This window comes from Eptesicus fuscus, chromosome 18, assembly GCF_027574615.1.
Source record: "Eptesicus fuscus isolate TK198812 chromosome 18, DD_ASM_mEF_20220401, whole genome shotgun sequence".
Classification (NCBI taxonomy): domain Eukaryota; kingdom Metazoa; phylum Chordata; class Mammalia; order Chiroptera; family Vespertilionidae; genus Eptesicus; species Eptesicus fuscus.
In genome coordinates this window covers 12541624-12559882 of record NC_072490.1, presented here as the reverse complement: position 1 = coordinate 12559882, position 18259 = coordinate 12541624, and the positions used below count along the sequence as shown (strand labels likewise).

The 18259-nt window shown below is 44.9% G+C and overlaps 3 protein-coding genes across 6 annotated transcripts in view; 2 read left to right on the top strand and 1 right to left on the bottom strand.

The window, feature by feature from the left end:
- FBXL2 (F-box and leucine rich repeat protein 2) overlaps nt 1-14521 on the top strand; it is a 29495-nt gene extending 14974 nt beyond the window's left edge. The window contains exons 3-15 of the mRNA XM_054708138.1: nt 1783-1837; nt 3051-3125; nt 4134-4228; nt 4838-4906; nt 5007-5102; nt 5275-5401; nt 5544-5618; nt 7284-7414; nt 9119-9179; nt 9850-9894; nt 10474-10530; nt 13578-13790; nt 14414-14521. Coding sequence (XP_054564113.1) covers nt 1783-1837; nt 3051-3125; nt 4134-4228; nt 4838-4906; nt 5007-5102; nt 5275-5401; nt 5544-5618; nt 7284-7414; nt 9119-9179; nt 9850-9894; nt 10474-10530; nt 13578-13790; nt 14414-14521 — 1207 coding nt within the window. The remainder of the gene's footprint in view (nt 1-1782; nt 1838-3050; nt 3126-4133; nt 4229-4837; nt 4907-5006; nt 5103-5274; nt 5402-5543; nt 5619-7283; nt 7415-9118; nt 9180-9849; nt 9895-10473; nt 10531-13577; nt 13791-14413) is intronic.
- Nucleotides 1-18259, top strand: part of CRTAP (cartilage associated protein) — a 209038-nt gene that overhangs the window by 99852 nt on the left and 90927 nt on the right. The gene's annotated exons all lie outside the window — the stretch shown is intronic.
- Nucleotides 16315-18259, bottom strand: part of UBP1 (upstream binding protein 1) — a 47353-nt gene continuing 45408 nt past the window's right edge. For all 4 annotated transcript variants that reach the window (XM_054708086.1, XM_054708087.1, XM_054708085.1 and 1 more), the window contains one exon: nt 16315-18251. Coding sequence is in view for 3 of the 4 variants with exons in the window: in XM_054708087.1 (XP_054564062.1) it covers nt 18214-18251 (38 nt within the window). In the remaining variant the exon portion in view is untranslated. The remainder of the gene's footprint in view (nt 18252-18259) is intronic.

The following is an 18259-nucleotide window of genomic DNA, read 5'->3' as shown; positions in this document are numbered from 1 at the left end:
TCTTTATAATATTAAGTCTTCTAATCCAGAAACTTACTAATAACTACAAGAAAGGAAATCTACAGACCAGTCTCTCTTGTGAGCATGATGCAGAAATCCTAAATCAAATCCAGCGATATATATTTAACATATCATGGTCAAGTCTAACACTGATTTAACATTTTAAATCAATGTAATTCATATTAATAGAACTAAGGAATAAAACCTGATGCTATCTCAAAAGATGAACTGTGGGACAACTATAAGAGATGTAACATGCACACAATGGCAATCCCAGGAGAAATATTTGAGGCAAAACCGCAAAGTTTTCAAATTTAATGATAGGCACCAAACCATACTGTCTCAAACCATAGATTCAGGAAGCTCAGAGAACTCCTGAAAACAGCAGCAATTTGTTGAAAGAGTGAGAGAATCACTAATCAGCTGTCTCCTGTTCTACCTACTTCAAGGCAAATACCGGCCTATAATTTAACTTTTTTATAACACCCGCATTCAGTTTGGTATTAGGTAATATTGGCCTCATGAAATTCCCTTTAATCTATTCTAAAAATATTTTAGCTACTTTGCTTCAAACATTATCCCTCCTACATTTTCTCTATATTCCTTGTCTATAGTTTCCTTTATATATACGTTGAGTCATCTAATTCCATCTTCTGGGTCTCTTAATCTTTCCTATATTTCCATATCTTTATTTTTCTATGCTGAATTACTAGTATATATAAATTTCCCATCTCTATTTTCCAGTTCTCTAATTACCTTTTCAGCTTCATCTAATAGATGTTTAATCCATTTACCGTCCTTACGGTGGATCATTTCTTTAGGTATCTTGTAATACTTTATCATGACCTCATTTTCTTTGAAATCTTATTATAAATATGTTTTTTATTTAATTCAGAGAGAGGAAGGGAGGGGGAGAGAGAGAGAGATAGAAATATCAATGCCCCCTTCCACACACAGACTCTGGTATTTACCTCCCAGGACTATAAGACCTGAGATCCTATGACTGTCCCTGACCTCATCCCATGCACCTGTGTTCTAGAGAAGCTGTTGTTTTCACTGTCACTGCCCACGACTGAGGCGCGCACAGCTGTTGGTCACTATGCTGTCCTCAGCAACCCATCTCCTCCACTGCCGGGATGTCAGGACCCAACCCAGGCCCCTACCAGCACGGCTCCTGCTTCCTCCAGGGGCGTACTGGTGTCAGCTCAGTTTTTGTGTGCTTCGCTCTGTTTTCCCATCTTTCCCATCTTCTTTGGCTTCTTAGCTTTTGCTCACAAAAAACTGGTCACTTATAGACCCTGAGCTCCACCTTTCTGCCCAAATAGGTTTTATCATCGAACTTTTCTTGGACACGTTGTTTGAGGCTCAGGCATCTGAGCCTGGTTAGGGCATCTTCCACCAAAAGAGGGGTTTGCGCTGTGAGGCAGGGCACAGAATTAGAAGGATTCAGCTCTTACCAGGCTCAGTTCCTGGGAGATTGGTCTTTGAATAGAACAAGTTTATAGTCTGACTCATGTCCATGCCTAGAGCCAGGGAAATTAAGTGTCATGAGTTCCATTTTAAGGGGATTTGTGTGTAGGGCATCTGAAACAGCTTGGGAACATGCAAACATTTAATATTTCACAGTAGTGTGTAAAATTATAGCATACTTGTGTGTTGCAAATTGAAGAATCTTGAAAGAAAAACTATGATCTATCCAGATAGCTTATATCTTTCAAGTTAAAGATATATCCTGAAATGTTAACACTGTTTCATTCTTTGTGTTTTTCCCTTTCTTCCTAGAATATTTTCCTTCTTGGATATAGTAACTTTGTGCCGATGTGCACAGATTTCCAAGGTAGGTTATCAACCAGATTTTTCATCAGTAACTCTCAAACTTTATTAGGATGAGGATGAGTTACAGTTCAAGTAAATAGTTAAAAATTAAAATGTCATCTTTTATATTTAATTTAACACACTGTTGTCATCCTATATAATACAGAGGTAATATGCAAATTGACTGTCACATCCTCACACAAGATGGCCTCCACAAGATGGCCTGCAGGGGAGGGCAGTTGTGGGTGATCAGGCCAGCAGGGAGGGCAGTTAGGGGCGACCAGGTCAGCAGGGGAGGGCAGTTGGGGGCGACCGGGCCGGCAGGGGAGGGCAGTGGGGGAAATCAGGCTGGCAGGGGAGCAGTTAGGCATCAATCAGGCTGGCAGGGGAGTGGTTAGGGGGTGATCAGGCTGGCAGGCAGGCTAGCAGTTGGGAGCCAGCAATCCCGGATTGTGAGAGGGATGTCCCAGATTGGAGAGGGCGCAGGCTGGGCTGAGGGGACCCCCCCCCAACCATGCACGAATTTCATGCACCTGGCCTCTAGTAATTCCATATCCTATCTAATAAAAGAGTAATATGTAGATTGACCATCACTCCAACACACAATGTGGCTGCCCCCATGTGGTCAAAGATCCTGCCCCTATGTGGACACAAGATGGCTACCACAAGATGGCCAGCAGGGGAGGGCAGTTGGGAGGGACCAGGCCTGCAAGGGAGGGCAGTTGTAGGCGATCAACCCTGCAGGGGAGGGCAGTTAGGGGTGACCAGGCCGACAGAGGAGGGAAGTTGGGGGCAAACAGGCTGGCAGGGGAGCAGTTAGGCATCAATCAGGCTGGCAGCAGAGTGGTTAGGGGGTGATCAGGCTGGCAGGCAGAAGCGGTTAGGGCCAATCAGGAAGGCAGGCAGGTGAGCAGTTGGGAGCCAGCAGTCCTGGATTGTGAGAGGGATGTCTGACTGCCCGTTTAGGCCCAATCCCCGGTGGGATCGGGCCTAAACGGGCAGTCGGACATCCCTCGAGGGGTCCCAGATTGGAGAGGGTACAGGCTGGGCTGAGGGACAACCCCCCCCCTCCGTGCACAGATTTCATGCACCGGGCCTCTAGTTTGATAATAAACTTAATGTATATCAAGAATATAAGCTTGAAAACACACAGGTTGAATCAAGACTTTCTTTAATGGTCTCAATAAATGTATCTTTTTCACCCCAATCCCTCCTCCTTTACTCCCACCTCCCAGGCTTGGAACATCTTAGCCCTGGATGGAAGCAATTGGCAAAGAATAGACCTTTTTAACTTTCAAACAGATGTAGAGGTAAGTTAACTGTGCTTTAGACAAAAGACTTTTTTTTATTTCTTTATTGATTAAGGTATTATATATGTGTACTTATCCCCCATTAACCCCCCCACCCCACTCCCAGACAAAAGACTTTTTAAGAAGATAAGTGAACTGCTCCTTCTTTCCTGCATTTTTATTGTGTTGCATTTAGATTTAATATTAACTTGGCAAAAGGTAGAATAGAGTGAGGAACCTAGAACATATTTCCATGCATCAAGACCAAAATTCTGCTTGTATTTTACTTTGCTCTGTATTGGTAACAGATTACTTTTTTCATATTTATTATCTGAGTTTTATCACTTAGCTTCTTAAAGCCTCACACCTGCCTCGTTAGCACCTGCTTCTGTGATTTAATATGAGGGGACCATTGACAAAAAATTGTTGATCTGAAAGATCCACTGAGAATTCTAATTCATCGTCAAGAATTGAGAAAGGGCCCAGTCATTGTGGCTCAGTGGTTGGGCATCTACCTATGAACTAGCAGGTCACGGTTTGATTCCCGGTCAGGGCACATGCTGGGTTGCAGCATTTATCCCCAATAGGGCACATGCAGGTGGCAGCCGATCAGTGATTCTCAACATTGATTTTTCTATCTCTCCCTCTCCTTTTTTCTCTGAAATCAATAAAAATTAAAAAAAATAAAATAAATAAAGAAGACTGGAGAAAGGGCAGCAGCACGAGCCAGGAGTGATGTGAGGTGTCACTGAAGTGTCACTCCAGCTCGGCCACTTGAGCCAGTGCCTTAGTTTTATTGCCTATAAAATACTCTTTAAAGCCTCTTATAATTCCAGGATTCTCGTATATTTATCTGGAAATATGTATACCTCTGTTTAAGAGTAGTAAACCTGACCAAATGAGAAAATTTTATTTTATAACAGCTTTAATATTAATATTCAGTTTCTGAACTTCCTAAATTTCAGGTTATTGTTCTGTTAGATAAGCAACATGAAAAACAATATTTCTCTCCAACTTTCTTGGTTCAAGGGCCGAGTGGTGGAAAACATCTCCAAGCGCTGCGGTGGGTTCCTGCGGAAGCTCAGCTTGCGAGGCTGCATTGGTGTTGGGGATTCCTCCCTGAAGTAAGTCGAATCTCAGTGACTCACCAGCCACAGCAGGTCGTAGCTGACACTTCCATCAGCGAAAATACACCAAGCATATTGTCTGCTTTTCTTCTGTGAAATTCTTTCCTGGTGATTTGCTTAGAGCAGGGTGGGGAACCTTTTTTCTGCCAAGGGCCATTTGGATATTTATAACATCATTCGGGGGCCACACAAAATTATCGGCTTAAAAATCAGCCTGCTATATTTGGTCACACATTGAATTAACTCACCCCTAATGCCTTGGCAGGGCCAGGCCCAATGATTTTGCGGGCCTCATACAGCCTGCAGGCCGGGCGTTCCCCACCCCCTGGTGTAGTGTAGTGGGAGAACCATGACTTCGGAGTCAGTAGGGACAAGAACCCCAAGCTCTTCTGTGTGCACATTAAAGTTTGAGGAGCACTAGTCAACAATAACATATTGTACGCTTAAAATTTTGTTTAGTGAATATATCTCATGTTAAGTGTTCTTTGTCCAATAATATAAAAATTTAAGTTTGCGGCGCACTGTTCTAAATGTGAATGGTTATACACGCCCTCTAGTGGCTGCCCAGCAACTTGCAGGGAGTTTTTAAATGTGTTATCTTTTTAGGACCTTTGCACAGAACTGCCGAAACATCGAACACTTAAACCTCAATGGGTGCACAAAAATCACTGACAGGTAAGCAGGGAAAATTAGTTTGGTGACTAATTGGCTATGGGGAGACAGAGAGGAGAGAAACATGGTTGAAAATATCTTTAGTGCCTCTGCTCGTTTTCAGCACGTGTTACAGTCTTAGCAGATTCTGTGCCAAGCTGAAACATCTGGATCTGACCTCCTGCGTGTCCATTACCAACAGCTCCTTAAAGGGGATCAGGTAAGAGGACCTGCTGTTTGTGGTCAAGAGAAGCACCGTGGTGTGTCTGACACCTTTCTAATGGTCCCCGGGTCCTCTCTCCCCAGATTGCTTGTGATTCACTAAACTCAGTGTTGGTCATGCGTTCTCTACAGGCTAGCCTGCACATGCTGGTTGTGTTTCTTGTTCTCAGTGAGGGCTGCCGGAACCTGGAGTACCTGAACCTCTCGTGGTGCGATCAGATCACGAAGGATGGCATCGAGGCCCTGGTGCGCGGCTGCCGAGGCCTGAAGGCCCTGCTCCTGCGGGGCTGCACGCAGGTACCAGGCTGACGCAGCCGCGCTTACTGCCGAGTACCTACAGTTAGGGGTGGGCACTGCATGAGGGCCTTGCTGTTGCATTTTCCTTGGTGCCCCACTGTTCTCTCACCTGGTTCCATCCCTCTTGTTTTCTCCGTCCCAGTTAGAAGACGAAGCTCTAAAACACATTCAGAATTACTGCCATGAGCTCGTGAGCCTCAACCTCCAGTCCTGCCCAGTAAGTAGCGTGCCTTTCCGCTGTGCACCCTCCCGCTCGTGTCCTCCCTCAGAAACTGCTGGGGGTCCCCCTGACGCACCCAGGCAGGCAGGATGATCGCCGCACCTGACCTCTTATCCTGTGTCCTTCTGTGATCTGTCCATTTGCCACAAGACGAAACCACACTGTAAACAGAAAGGCCGTACAAAGCCTCTGACACTTCCCCTGTAAGTGATGTCGCTCGGGGGTCTTGGGTTATTGAAGATATTAGGAAGGCTGTCACTAGCCTCAATTCATGGTAAGGCCTCAGTGTCTGTTTTACTTATTTATAACCTGGGGATCACGACACTTCACATTGTCTCAGTAAATAAAGGAACACAGACAGGAGAATGCTGTGGGAATAAGGGCATGTGCCAGTCCTTTCCAGCAGCGCGCCAGCCCGGGAAAAGCTGCGCTTCCTCTCCCCGGCCCTTGGAGACGCTGTAACTGAGGAGGATGCTTTCTAATCTCCTGGTTTCTCAGGCGAGAAGGCCCTTGCATTCGGGATTTAGCGCGTGAATCATAAATCCCTAGAGTCCCTGATAATGGGAGGTAAAGGAGAAACTATCTTCTGGACATACATTGACCGATGGGCCTGCAACTGCTCAAAGTCAGACCTTGAATTGCATGTAGGCTAGCACTCGCCGTGACTTGAAATCCTATATAATAAAACCCTAATATGCAAATCAACCAAACGACTGAATGACGTGCACTGACCACCAGGGGGCAGATGCTCAACGCCGGAGCTGCCCCCTGGTGGTCAGTGCATTCTCACAGTGGCTGGCAAGCGCAGTGGCAGTGGTGGGAGCCTCTCCTGCCTCCATGGCAGCGCTAAGGAACAGGAAGCAGGTGGGCAGTAAGGAGCGAGGGGTCCTGGACTGTGAGAGGGTGCAGGCCAGGCTGAGGTACCCCCCCCCGCCCCCGCGCCCGTGCATTATTTTTGTGCACCGGGCCTCTAGTATAACAAATGCATTTTTTAAAAATATTTTTATTAATTTCAGAAAGGAAGGGAGAGGGAAAGAGAGATCAAAACATCAATGATGAAAGAGAATCATTGATCGGCTGCCTCCTGCACGCCCCCCCTTTGGGGATCAAGCCCGCGTGTGCCCTTGACCCAGGACCCTCCAGTCCACAGGCCGACGCTCTATCCACTGAGCCAAACCAGCTAGGGCAACAAATGCATTTTTATCTCCACCTAAATTAGTATATTTAAATAAATATTTTGAATGTTGACTTATCAATAATTTAGTGATTTAATTTTTCCATTATAGACACATAGCATTTATATGGTAGACAACTAAAGCATTAATCTATAGAAACTCAACCAAAAATTAATGTCAATTAGCCAAGTCTCATGAGCTTTTTATTTAATCTGATTTTTAATATAAGTATGATTTTTTTTCTGAAAATCCAATGAATCTGGGAAGGTAAGTGGAATTTTAAAATATCGGTTTCATTAGTAATGCTATAATATTTTTAAAGCTGTGCAGAAATAACATAAACACCCGTCTGCTGAGTACATCACTTTATTTTAAATTACTCGGCTGCAGTGCTGGTAACTGGCAACCTAGACCAGTGGACCATCAGTAGATCCCACGTTTCAGTTTCCTGTGCCTTCTGACCTGCCTTCCTGTTTTGGGTTCCCAGCGCATTACGGACGAAGGCGTGGTGCAGATCTGCAGGGGCTGCCACCGGCTGCAGGCCCTCTGCCTGTCTGGCTGCAGCAACCTCACGGACACCTCTCTCACAGCGCTGGCGTTGAACTGCCCGAGACTTCAGTGAGTGTGCATGCCTTCTGCCTTGCAGCTCAGACTGTGGTGGGCCGGCCGGGAGGGCTTCCATCGGAGGGGAAGGGCTTGCCAGCTGGTGGGACAGGTGCTGGCGGCGGGGGCAGTGCTTCTGCTGTTGTCGGATGGGTCAGGGCGGGGCAGTGTGGCACCCAGTTCATTTTGGAATGCAGGGGTAGTGCCAAACTGTCCACCACCAGGGAATAGGAACCTTAATGTCGTGATGGACCGACCGCACAGGCCCCCTGCTTTGCCTCATCCTGTTACTGACATCAGAGCGATCTGATCGTGAGCAGGATGACAGCCTCTCTCCCAGGTGTCACCAGTTCCTCCTCTAAACCAGCTGCTAAACGGACAGAAGGCGGGAGGGGCAAGGCAATCCCAATCGCCCTATTTGTCATCTCCCAGCCAGAAGAAAAGTTTTGTTTTAACAAAAAATGATTTATTTTTTGATTGGCCACATAATACAGTGAATATTAAGTCTTTAATAATGACAACAAAATACTAATCATAGTTAACATCCGTTGAACTCTACGTGAGGCATTATCTCATTTATTAATGTTCTGCGTTAGGCATTATCTCATTTAATCCTCACCACATCTCTAGGAGGTAGGTACTACTATTGTCACATGTGTTGCAGAGGAGAAATTGAGACTCAAAGAAAACCACATAATTTGTCCTGGATCACATGATGAGTAAGAAGTAAAACTAGAGTTTGAACTTGTGGAGTTTGACTTCAAAACCAGCAATCTTAGCCCCTCTCTATCCAATAGGCAGAAAAAAGATGCTTGTTTAATTATTATTTTAAATATATTTTATTGATTTCAGAGAGGAAAGGAGAGGAAGAGAGAGAAACAACAATGATGAGAGAGAATCATTGATCAGCCGCCTCCTGTATGCCCCACACTGGGGATTGAGCCCGCAACCTGGGCATATGCCCCAACCGGGAATCAAACAGTGACCTCCTGGTTCATAGGTTGACGCTCAATCACTGAGCCACACTGGTCGGGCTTGTTTTATTATATTTTATTTGCTAGTGGAACTGATTTCTCATGCTTGTATCAGTTACATCTCGTATAAAGGTTTTCTGTTTTTGTCTTTTGCCCATTTTTTTTATGTTGTATTAGGGAAGATTCTAGATACTTTTGATATTTCTGCATAAAAGGAATCTATGGGATTAAAACTGGTCAGAAAGGAGGTTAAAATTATTGCTATAAGAGTATTTAACTTAAAAATGTTATCTATGCATTCCTCCTGTTAAGCATGGGTGTTGAGAATTAACTCTGTCTCTCACTGGCTATAAATTTTTAAGTTTTCCTATACGGTAACTGAGAATTTCAGTAAATGCAGTATTTATCATGATTTTGTTGAGTAAAAGTTCATTTTAATGACGTTTAAAGACAACAATATGGGGAAAATGTTTGAAAACAACAGCAGCAACAATGTACTGTACTGTGGAAGATTCCTGGACTTACCGCCCCGAATTTCAGATGGGACTTTGGGATTCAGGGCAGGTCCCATTCCTCCCTAAGCTTTGTCCTCCTCGTCCTTCCAGTGGGGACAGTATCTGCATTTACAGCCTTAGGGCTGTTACCAGAAGCAGGAGTGTGTCTAGGAGCAGAAGGAACTCGAGTGTGCGCCACAGAGGATGAGTTTCTGTTGCTGACCAGTCGCTGCTTTTTCTCCTTATCCCAGGATTTTGGAGGCTGCCCGGTGTTCCCATTTGACCGATGCAGGCTTTACACTCTTAGCTCGGGTAAGGCGGAGGTTTCAGAAAACCAAACCAAACTCGAATTCAGCTCCCTCATTCTAAGTGGCTTGGAGTGGTTTTGGAGTGTGGACAAAAGTAAACAGGCACCAAGTAGAAGAGTCCTCAGGGTGTGTTGTGCCTTTTTTCCAGCTGTCAGAAAGCTAGGGCGGCCCTAGAGGGATTTGTAGCGGGTCTAGACCTCTCGCACGTGGTCAGGTGGGACCACAATAGAGAAGCCTCCTCCCTGGGAGGAATTGGCCTTCCTTACACAGACCCCGACCGACTCAGCCTCTCAGCGCTTCCCCTCACTGGGCTGAGCTCTGCCTCTGCGAACGCAGACCCCTGTGGGGGCCCCCTGGCCTGCTGCCAGTAACCCTTCCCTGGGGCTGCTGGCACACGCCTCCTGCCCCACCCTCACCTGCCCAAACTGTGGCTCAGCGCCCCACCTGAGGCCCTCAAAGGACCTGTTCTGCGCTGGCATCTGTGAAGACTGGGCAACTCCCTTTCCAGGATGCGAGGAGATGCAGCCAGGGCAGCCCTATTCCCATCCCCAAAGGGATGGGATTCAAAGGGCGCCTGCTTATGCCGGCTGACGGGGCACTTTGGGAACAGGGCGAGCCCCCAGGACTGCCCTCACACCAACTGCGTGGTGAGGGATGTCTGTGGACTCTTTCAGAATTGCCATGACCTCGAGAAGATGGATCTGGAAGAATGTGTCCTGGTGAGTGGACCCCCTATGCCCTGTAGGGCTGCCCCTCAGTCCCTGACCGACAGCCAGGAGTAGCCAGGCACGCCGATGGGCTGTTGTTCACAGCCTCCTTGCCCAGCGTAGGGTCAGGGCTGGGGAACTCATGAAGGCCCTGGCAGTGGAATGTATAAACTTTGGACTGTCCTCAGTCATCAGCCAGCCACAGCCCAGAAGTTCAAAGTTGTTCCATCTTTTGCCAAACATTAAAAAAAAATAAAAAATTAAATTCTTATTTTCACAGAACTAAAAGAGAAAAATAAGCTTGCATGTCCAGGATGAAGTGATGACATACAATCCTGGGGGACCCTCCTTGCCCACTCCCCCTTTGTCCAAACCCTACCCACGGCCCCCTTAGGCTCCAAGAGACTGAAGAAAGCTTTGAGTCTCCAGCAGTGGGCAGACGAGGTTGCTGATGAATGAGAGGCCCCCTGCCTGAGTGCTGGAGATGAGTCTTTAATTCTCTTTTGCTCCTTGATGCTCATGTTCAGAAGCCAGAGTCAGGTGTTAAGTTCTGGTGTAGAAGCCACACTAACCCAGCCTGTCTCTCTCCAGATAACCGACAGCACGCTCATCCAGCTCTCCATTCACTGTCCTAACCTGCAAGCCCTGGTGAGTCTGAGTGGGTGTGACACTGTTCACTTCACCACAGCAGGAATCTGGGTTTCCTTCCCGTAAAGGTACCATCGTTCTTGGTTCCAAAGGTCTATAGGTTGGGCTAATGTGGGAGACAGGGTATCTAAATGTTACTGTTTCCCTTTAGGATAGGAACCTAATTTAGGGGCCCATGCCCTTATCACTTAAGTTCCTGTTCATGTCAGGTAGAGTGAGAATTAGCATGTTAACATGATATAACCTCAGGTGAAAGATGGAGGCCATCCTTGAGTTATATTTGCACTTCCTATCTGCACATAGATAATCCCTTCTCCGTATATGCATGTATATGGAAAAGGAACTAGAATATATTAAAAAGGTCCAAAATGAGCAGTGGAAAGTAGCAGTGGCACCCCATGCACCTCTCACATCCAGCTGTTTGACCGGAGTGGGGAGTGGGATGGAACCCTGTTCATGGAGCAAGGCCCTGGACACTGCTACCTACACTCTCATTCAATCCCACCCACAGCCCGGAGTGACTCAGGCACTGTGGGCATGATTTTATCCGAGGGAAAAAGGAAAAAGGAAGCTCAGAGCCGTTAAGGAGCCTGCCCAGAGGCCCCAGGTCTTCCCAGTCCTGAGATACACAACAGATTTCCTTACGCCAGTGTTCTCTGTCGTCCCTGAAGCTGGCTCTGTCCTCAGAGGCTAGAATTTTTAACATCACCAAAGCTCCATTTGGCCTCGTTACTCTCCACACCAGTTTCCTTATTTTCACATTTACTCTGGGACTTGAGTTTGGGGTAGGAAAAAAACTAAAAAAAAAAAAAAAAAAAAGGAATTTGGGGTCAGATTTCAGACATCAGTCATGAATCTACCTGTACCATTCTCTATGCCGTTTCCCACCTGCATATTACGGATAGTTTTGTAGTCTGAAGTCTCTTTTCCCCAGTTGGTTCAGAGTCCATGTAAGTGAGATCATAAGGTTTCATCTCTGACATTTCACATAGCATAATGCTCTCAGGGTCCATCCATATTGTCACAAATGGCTGAATATGCCACTGTGTATGTGCATCTATCTTACATTCTCTTCACCCACGTATCTGATGGTGGACACTTAGGTTGTTTCCACTTCTTGCCTGTTGTCAATGCATATATCTTTTTGAATTGTTTTCATTTTCTTCGAAAACCGCAATAGTGAAATTGCTGGATTATCTCTAATAACTGTATTTAAAAATTTTTTAAATGAACCTTCTGGTTTTCACTAGTAATTGCACCAATTTACATTCCCACCAATGTAAAAGGGTTCCCTTTTTCCATGTTCTCATCAATACTTATTTCTTGTTTTTATAAGTCATTCTATCAGGTGTGTGTTTTTATGCCAATACTGTACTGTTTTGGTTACTATAACTTTGTAATGTAGTTTGAAATCAAACTGCATTGGCGCATGCCTCCAGCTTTGTGCTTCTTAAGATTGCTTTAACTTATTAGGGTCTTTTGTGGTTCTATTCACATTTTAGGATTTATGTTCTGTTTGTGAAAAATGCCATAGGGTTGCATCAAATCTGTAGCTTTGGGTAGTATGAACATTTCAATATTAATTTTCTAGCATGGAATTTGTATCCTCAATTTCTTTCATCCATGCCTGTTTTCAGTGTATAGGCCTTTTACATTCTGGTTAAATTTATTTATAGGTTTTATTTTTTTTCATGCAGATATAAGTGGGATTTTTAATATATATTTTATTCATTTTTTTACAGAGAGGAAGGGAGAAGGATAGAGAGTTAGAAACATTGATGAGAGAGAAACATCAATCAGCTGCCTCCTGCACACCACCTACTGGGGATGTGCCCGCAACCAAGGTACATGCCCTTGACCAGAATCGAACCTGGGACCCTTGAGTCCGCAGGCCACCGCTCTATCCACTGAGCCAAACCAGTTAGAGCTAAGTGGGATTTTCTAAATTTCTCTTTATTAGTGTATAGAAACACATTATTTTGTAAATTGCTTTTGTGTCCTGCACCTTACTGAATGCGTTTGTTAGTTCTGTTGTGTATCCAATTAGAAGCCTGCCCATCAGGCTGTCGCTAATAGGCCTCTTTCACTAAAAGACTGAGCTCCTGTTGGTTCTGTTGTGCCCTGGAGGTGGCAGCTGTTGAAGAACTCTTTCTCTGTCGGTTACAGTCCTGGGGCCACCAGTGTAAGCCCAAGGGCCACCAGAGCCAAGAGATGTAGGTGTCCCCCGGCGGCAGCCACAGTAACTGGGGCCCCAGACATGCAGAGACAACGGTGCCCACCAGGAAAGGAAAAAAGCCGTTTTAAAAAATGGCATCTTCCAGGTAGAGAAAGGCAGGAGTGCAAAGATGGCACCCACTAGTCTCCATCACCAGAGCGCGCCCCAGCGTTCCCCCAAATGCGTGTCTAATCAGATGCCTACCCCTCAGGCTGGTGCTCCTCTCCCCATTTGCCCAAGGTCCCTCTACTGGCCGTTCTCACACTGGGCCCTTTATGATCTGCCGCAATCTTGTGTCTTTGAGCCTGTTTGTTTTCAAAGCTAGTTCTTTTGGGGGCCTGTCACTCAGGTGTAGGTCTTAAAAGTCAGGGAGTGGGGGCAATGTGGGTTTTTAACCCTTCCCTCCCCAGGGAGAAGCTCCGGGTTTTGGTGCCCCCTCTGACTCTGGGTCCCGCACTGCAAGTGGTGTTTATGGTGAGATTGTGTCCCAGCCCCTCCTACCTGCTTTGTCACGGGCCGTCCCTCATGGTCCAATGTGTAGGAGGCGCTAAGCCAGTTTTTAGGCTTTTTTTTCAGAGGAAGTTGTTCCATGTGTAGCTGTAGATTGTACATGGGAGGTGAGCTCAGGATTGAACCAGACCATCCCCGGCAATTCCGACTTGCTTTTACATTCAGGGAAGTGAGAGAAACCACTCCCCAGCTGCAGTAGTCCCACGGCCAAAGGCCCAGGCTTTGTTTGGCCCTGTAGGTAAGCGGTTGCTCCCCTGCTTTTCCCAGGCCATAAGCATTGGAATGAGGGTCTTGCAAACATGTTGTCCTCTCCCTGCTGCAGAGCCTGTCCCACTGTGAGCTCATCACAGATGATGGAATCCTGCACCTGAGCAATAGCTCCTGTGGCCACGAGAGGCTGCAAGTACTGGAATTGGACAACTGCCTCCTCATCACCGACGTGGCCCTGGAGCACCTGGAGCACTGCCGTGGCCTAGAGCGCCTGGAGCTGTACGACTGCCAGCAGGTGACCCGCGCAGGCATCAAGCGGATGCGGGTAAGTGTGGGACAGGAGCCGTACACCTGGCACAGTTTCTAAGCAAGCAACAAATACACCAAGAATCAACATGCATGTTCTAACACACACACGTCTAAATGTCTCCCGAGACTTCTTACAATTCCTTAATCGGACCCCAGCCTGGGTTCCACGTAGTCGGGTGATCAGCACTCTTACAAGGAAAGGGGCCTGAGGTCATTACCGGTAGGAGGTAGATGTGGGTCTTGGCTAATTTCCAGGCGAGAGCACTTAATAGAATGTGGCTTGCTTTCTACACATAGTTCATCTGCATTGTTTTCTTGAACATGCTAAGTTTTTAACTTTGCATTTACAGGCCAAAGCTGCCCCAGGATGCTACAGCTGGTGGGAACTCCACTGGGGGCCAGTGACCACCCAGGGGCAGAAATATTCGTTTTTCCTTTGTCTTTGGAAGGTGCTGTTTTAGGGGATGGATTATGTAAACAGGAGTAGCTCTAGCCTACCCCGAAATTCTTTTTGCACTATTTGCCTAATAGTAAAGTGAAGCCAATTCCCCGTGGACAACTTTGGGCTTTTTCTAGGACTAGGTTTATATTTCCAAAAATATCAGTCAAGATTACTCCACCTTTTTCTTCTGTTTCCAGGCTCAGCTCCCTCATGTCAAAGTCCATGCCTACTTCGCACCCGTCACCCCACCGACAGCAGTGGGGGGAAGCGGCCATCGGCTGTGCAGGTGTTGTGTCATTCTCTGACAGCAGCGGGGCCAACTCCAGAGAAGACCCGAGTCTTCCCTACCTTCTCCACGGTCACCGAAATCTGTTGATTCTCCATTGGGAAAGGTATTTACAGGTAAAAGACTTCTGTAGGGATTGCAGTAACTTTGGCGATAGTTTTGACTTTAGTCTGCTGCGATACAATCAAATCAAAGCCTTGTCAGTAAACACACAGCAAGAGTGGTTTCAGTGCAGCCAGGACCATGCAAGAAACCTGGTTTCTTAACAAGGTGGGTTTATCTTCCTAGGGGCAAGAGTTCTGTTCTCAGCTTTGTCAGCATTCCTCAGACCATCAGTGTTAGCACAAATTGAGCAGAAAAACCAAGCTGTTGATTTTCTACCTGATAATTAAGATAGTGGCCTACTTTAATTCACAACAATTCCATTTTGATTAGCAGGGCTTTTCCACTTTGACGCACCTTTATCAAAGTGACTGTACTGCAAATTCGTAATACTTAGTTTTGTATGTGGAAGGCATGTTAAGAAGTTTCTATGAGACACCAAAGAAATGAGGACTCTACACTGGGTGAAGCTGGGTCTTCACCTATTTCTGTCAACTTGGGGACCAAAACCAAAAACTCAACAGTAAACTCAGAGTTCATGTTGCCTGATTGGAAATTAGAAGCTCTGGTGTACGCTATAGCACACAGTTTTATTATAGGAGAAAAGCTAATGTCATCTCTCACAAAACTTGGGGGACCTTAAAAGCAATAGAATTGAATAAGGCTTAAGTTATAATAAATTAAAAATAATGAATGGATGCATGTAGAATGGGTGTAATTTTTTCCAAGTTTATTTTAAAATCTTAGAAATCAAGTTACACCAGAACTAGTCAAAAGTTTTATACAGTTAAAACTCAGATCAGTCAAGTGTTGGCACCTTTTAGACTCAAAATATAAAAATGAATAAACCATTGCAATACTTAAACCAGAGGGTTTTATTGCTATAATCTATGGCAGGGAAATCTGAGCAAAAACACTTTCCAAATTCAAGACCTTCCTAATGTTACCTAAGCATCTGATAAGATGATCTAGTTTCTGCCTGTGCTGTCCACATTGGTGATCTTTATTAATTAAAATTAGGAACCCATCACCACCCTTCCTAGCAACCATCCTGGACTGGAGTCCAGAGCTTGTGAGAAGCAGAAGTGAAACAGTTTTCTTTTCCCACGACTAGCAGTACTTCTAGACGGGCAGTTCTAGAGGTATTCAGGACACAGTACCTCAGCTGCTTCTAGGAAGAGAGGGCATACATAGAACCCCAAAAGTCGATTTAATGGGATTATCAGAATAAGCATTCAAGTCTTGATGATTTTATTGCTTTATGATATACTCTGGTGTTCACAGGTCTAAACATTGTGTGTATACCACAGTAGTTATTTAAATATACATTTGCAACACCGTGTGGGGGAGAAATGACTGATGCTATTTAAATAAAACAAAACATATACCACAGACCTGCTTCAGAGATTATGAATTACAGTTTCTATTTTATGTAAATGGGCCTTCTATACATTATCTCCCTTGAGCCAGGACACAATCTATCACAACTACTTTATTCACTGCTCAGTGACCCATTTATAAACAGGAGAACCTCTAATAAGAAAAGTAAGTTACTGGGATAACATTACCTCTCCGTTGCAGCAGCTTTGAGAAAACCACCTGGGTCTCAACTCTTATAACATTTGGACTGGTGTGTCCTCAGAACATACATGTGGAGCCTCTCTGTTCTGTGACACTGGCAGGAACTGGGATTTTAAATGACACACACACTTGCAAAACAATCGGAAAACATTTATTATACTGAAATGTATACATCCTACTATTAAAAAAACAAAGCAAATCTGCTGGTGCCATAATTTAACTTGTTTCACTGGGACAGACTAATGCTCAACACCACTTGGTGTGTGATTTCAAGTTTGACAAGCTTTTAACTTTTTTACCCCACTTCTAAAATCCTATGAGGAATTCAGAATAGCACACAGCATTGACTGACATTTATTGTTCCATAAGTCTTGAGACTCAAAAAGGAATGCTAAATCGACAAGCAAAACTAAAACAATAGAAACTCTCTTCTTTCCCAAGTGATTGGTACAGAAAACATGTGCTCATACAAAAGCAAAGGGAACATGACAGGAAGGAAGGCTCTCCTGCTTTATGGCCTATAAGATATTTTAAAACCAAAGATGGAAACAGACACCCCCCACCCCTTAGGAATAGAACAGTCAAGCTTTAAATCACTGAAGTAGTTCATCTTCTGGGAAAAGATATTAAATTCAAAATGACTCATTCCTATTTCTGCCCAAACAAAGAAAAGGATCAAATAATACATTCAAAACCAAGACACCTGGGTAAATGGACAGAGATGCTATAATTAAAATGGAATTGAAGTTTAAAAACAAGTTGGGTGTGCTATACCACAGGCCTCACCAATTCTTGCTGAGGAATTTTGGGAAAGGCTTTAGATAAAGGGAAGAGATAAAGAGTAGGAAAAAATTGCAAAAACAGTGGGTTCTCTTTGATAAGTACAGTGGCTGACAAGTTGGTTTTGTGAAAAGAGACATTTTTTCTAGAAAAAAGAAACTATATGTGGTATATAAAAAGGCCTCTAAATAATCACCAGAATGTTTACTCATGATTGTACCAAAGCTCAATATTTGAGAAGTGTAAGCAGTTTACATGATACAATTTAGTGTTTGATTTATGATGTCTAGTGTTCCAAGAATAATTTCAACTTGTTGATAAAGACTCCTTGACTCCATGTCGGAACCTATACTTTTTCTCCTGCTTACCTATTTCCAATGTCTGGGGTCGAGCTTTAAAAATGTTTAAGAGGGAGGATGGTGTGGGGGGGAGTTGGGAAGGGCAGTCAAAGACAGAGGGAAGGAGGAAAAAGAAAGAAAACCACATAATTTAAAAAAGGCAATGGGGCTTTAAAAATGAAAACCAGAAATAAAATGCTAAAAATGGAAGCAGAAGCAAAAGTTTTTCAATAAATCTGTGACAAGGCAAAAACACAAAGTCTTTGTACCTATTAGGATTTACACTGATCCTCTCACCAAGGTACTCTTGATAATGCAGCTCGCTTCCAGCCAGTCTTCCTGCGTGGCTCTTCCCAACCTGGCATGATCACGTGAGACGCACACCCTTAGACACGCTTCTTCCGAGAAGTGCCACGCCTCTTACCTGACCACCAGTCACTGTATCAGCACATCGCATCTCTGCAGACAGGCTCCCTGCTGGCTCCACAACAGCACTGTCCCCAGCCCAGGTCAGCAGGAGGTTCAGGCCAAACTGGCACAGAAAGGTAAATGCCCACAGTAGGTTTTTACATTCATTTCCAAACCGCATACAGTGTAAAAAGACAGCCAACGCTGCTTTGAGGAACTCTTATCTACTGGCCTCTGCCAGAGGCAGGCAGCCCAGCCTGCACCGTGGCCCCAGAGCAGGCGTGCTGTCCCGACGTGCTCACTCTCACGAGGATGCTTGGCTATGGCAGTGACAGTGAGGAGATTCGCCTCTCATACAGCTCATTAGAAAGGTCATCTTGTGTTTTCAATATGAAACATTCATACAGTAAAATCCAATCCCAAGACTTCTTGGATTCAGTCTTCACACACTTTTAAGCGTGACTTTATTTGGTAATGAATATAGTTCAGACTATATAAGAAATCACTTCAAAATTATGTGGATACCTCCACTATTTTCAACTGCAGAA